The sequence below is a fragment of the Atta cephalotes genome (genome assembly GCF_000143395.1).
Source record: "Atta cephalotes unplaced genomic scaffold scaffold00020, whole genome shotgun sequence".
NCBI lineage: Eukaryota > Metazoa > Arthropoda > Insecta > Hymenoptera > Formicidae > Atta > Atta cephalotes.
Genome location: NW_012130084.1, coordinates 371,236 through 373,204, shown reverse-complemented (window position 1 = coordinate 373,204; position 1,969 = coordinate 371,236). Strand labels below are relative to the sequence as shown.

General features: G+C 41.0%; 1 protein-coding gene across 1 annotated transcript in view; it reads right to left on the bottom strand.

Moving 5' to 3' along the window:
* Window positions 1–1,403, bottom strand: part of LOC105619222 — a 9,132-nt gene extending 7,729 nt beyond the window's left edge. Inside the window, exons 1-2 of the mRNA XM_012200745.1 lie at window positions 1,332–1,403; window positions 805–1,039 (exon numbers count right to left, since the gene is read on the bottom strand). Coding sequence (XP_012056135.1) covers window positions 805–1,039; window positions 1,332–1,403 — 307 coding nt within the window. The remainder of the gene's footprint in view (window positions 1–804; window positions 1,040–1,331) is intronic.
* Between the last annotated feature and the right edge of the window lie 566 nt (window positions 1,404–1,969).

The window sequence follows — 1,969 nt, the reverse complement described above, 5'->3', positions numbered from 1 at the left end:
ATTTAAGTTTAGTTTAGTTTAGTTAGTTTAGTTGTTAGTTTTGTTGTTTCGTTGTTAGTTATTACGTTACTTACGTTACGTACGTACGTACTACTCNCTCTCTCTCTCTTCTTCTTCTCTCTCTCTCTCTCTCTCTCTCTCTCTCTCTCTCTCTCTCTCTCTCTCTCTCTCTCTCCAAGATGATTAATAACGAATGATTAATTTGACTTTTTTAGCTAATTAAACTATAATATATAAATATCCACTGTATTTTTATAAATATTATCCGCGAACTTCTCAGAGTTACGAAAACATTTATTCTCTAAATGCATTTGACACGAATTACGCTCGCTTCGCGACGGAACAGGAGTGTAATTTACGGTCTTCATTTGCACGAGGGGAAAAAAACTGAACGAAATCCAGAAAATAAAATCCGCGAGAATATTTACCGTTGCTCAGCTGTAAATTCGCGAGTTCTCCTCGTCATTAATCTCATATCTTTTCAATAACCGTACATAATTCATATTCGACTTGAATGAAAAAGGATATTCTGTGTAGTGTGACGTGTTAGTATGTAATCGATACTCTTTAAAGGCACCAAAGCGAAAAGTATCAATGCAAATGGATACTGCGAAGCGAAACTATATCGATAGTGTTCATTAGCATCCTCAGGCAGAGCGTTATGGTTGCGCGTGTTGGGAGGAGGACATCGAGCCGAGCCGAACTGAGCGAATGAGCGAGCGAGCGAGCGAGTGAGGGAACAGAATGGCAGAATGGCACAGCAGCGGAGAGCAGCCGATCAGTAGTAGACATACGAGCCCGTACCTGATTCTTCGATGGCAAGCCGCTCCATCAGCCACTCGATGAGGTCGTAACCTGCAACACGCAGGCAGCCTACTGTAGTGTCCTGGCCGTGATGGCCGCTTACGCTTACTCCACAACGCAGGTACCGATGGCACTCACCCATGAACGCTGAAGGTATCGAGGTGAGAAATTGTTTTTGGCTGCGCACGGGTACCCCACTCTCAGGGTCTTGCATCTCCCGCACCAGCCCCTCCATCTGCACCAGAGATTAACGCGACGAAACGATTATTATTAGAGTTCATTAGAGAGTCAGTTTAGTCATTGGATGTACTCAGCAAAAAGAAAAGTAGCTTTGCAACTGTTGTAAAATTCTTTAATATGATTAGATTTAATTTACTCTTAGTTCTTCAATGGATCTAAATGTATAAATCAATCATTAAAGAATTATACAACAGTTGCAAAACTGCTTCTTCTGTTGAATGCGACTATTACGTTTGTAATAACGCCGCGATTGGGAAATGATTTATTCACGCGGGAAAAGAATGTACCTTGTCGAAGGCGTAAGGCCTGTGAACGCGTGGCTCCTTCTCTTTTTGTTGTTGATTGCTAGAGGCCTCCATCGCGATCGAGGCGGCCCTCTGCGTCGCTGGCAGGAGCGATGTCGATATCGATGGCGGAGGGGGCTGGGGAGCTGGGCCGGAGACGGGTCTACCCGAACTCCATGGGGCTCTGGCCCCATCCCATCACTCCAGTCACCCCCGCACGTCCACTGAAACATCCCGTAAGTTCCGTCCTTTTTACCTTCTTCATCACCTCATTTTAAATACAGACATAACGGAGTAGAGACACACAAATGAATTACAAACTAAATTGGTAAAAAAACATTTTTATTCCAATAACGCGTACAAAGATATAATGACGTAAAGTGAGAAATTCTGTTTTAAAAGTCTTGATTTTTAAGTGAAATTTTCACGCTTTCTACTTTGCTCTTTGAAGAAAAGCTGTACATAATTTTAAACGCTTATGTCTTTATCTTTCCATTTAATTATTCATGCTTCTCGTTTACGCATATACAAGACTCCCTCGTTTGTGCGTACACAATTAAACTGCAAAAAAAATTCTACAAATAAAATCGTATATGTATATATATATATATATATATATATATATATATACTAATAAATAA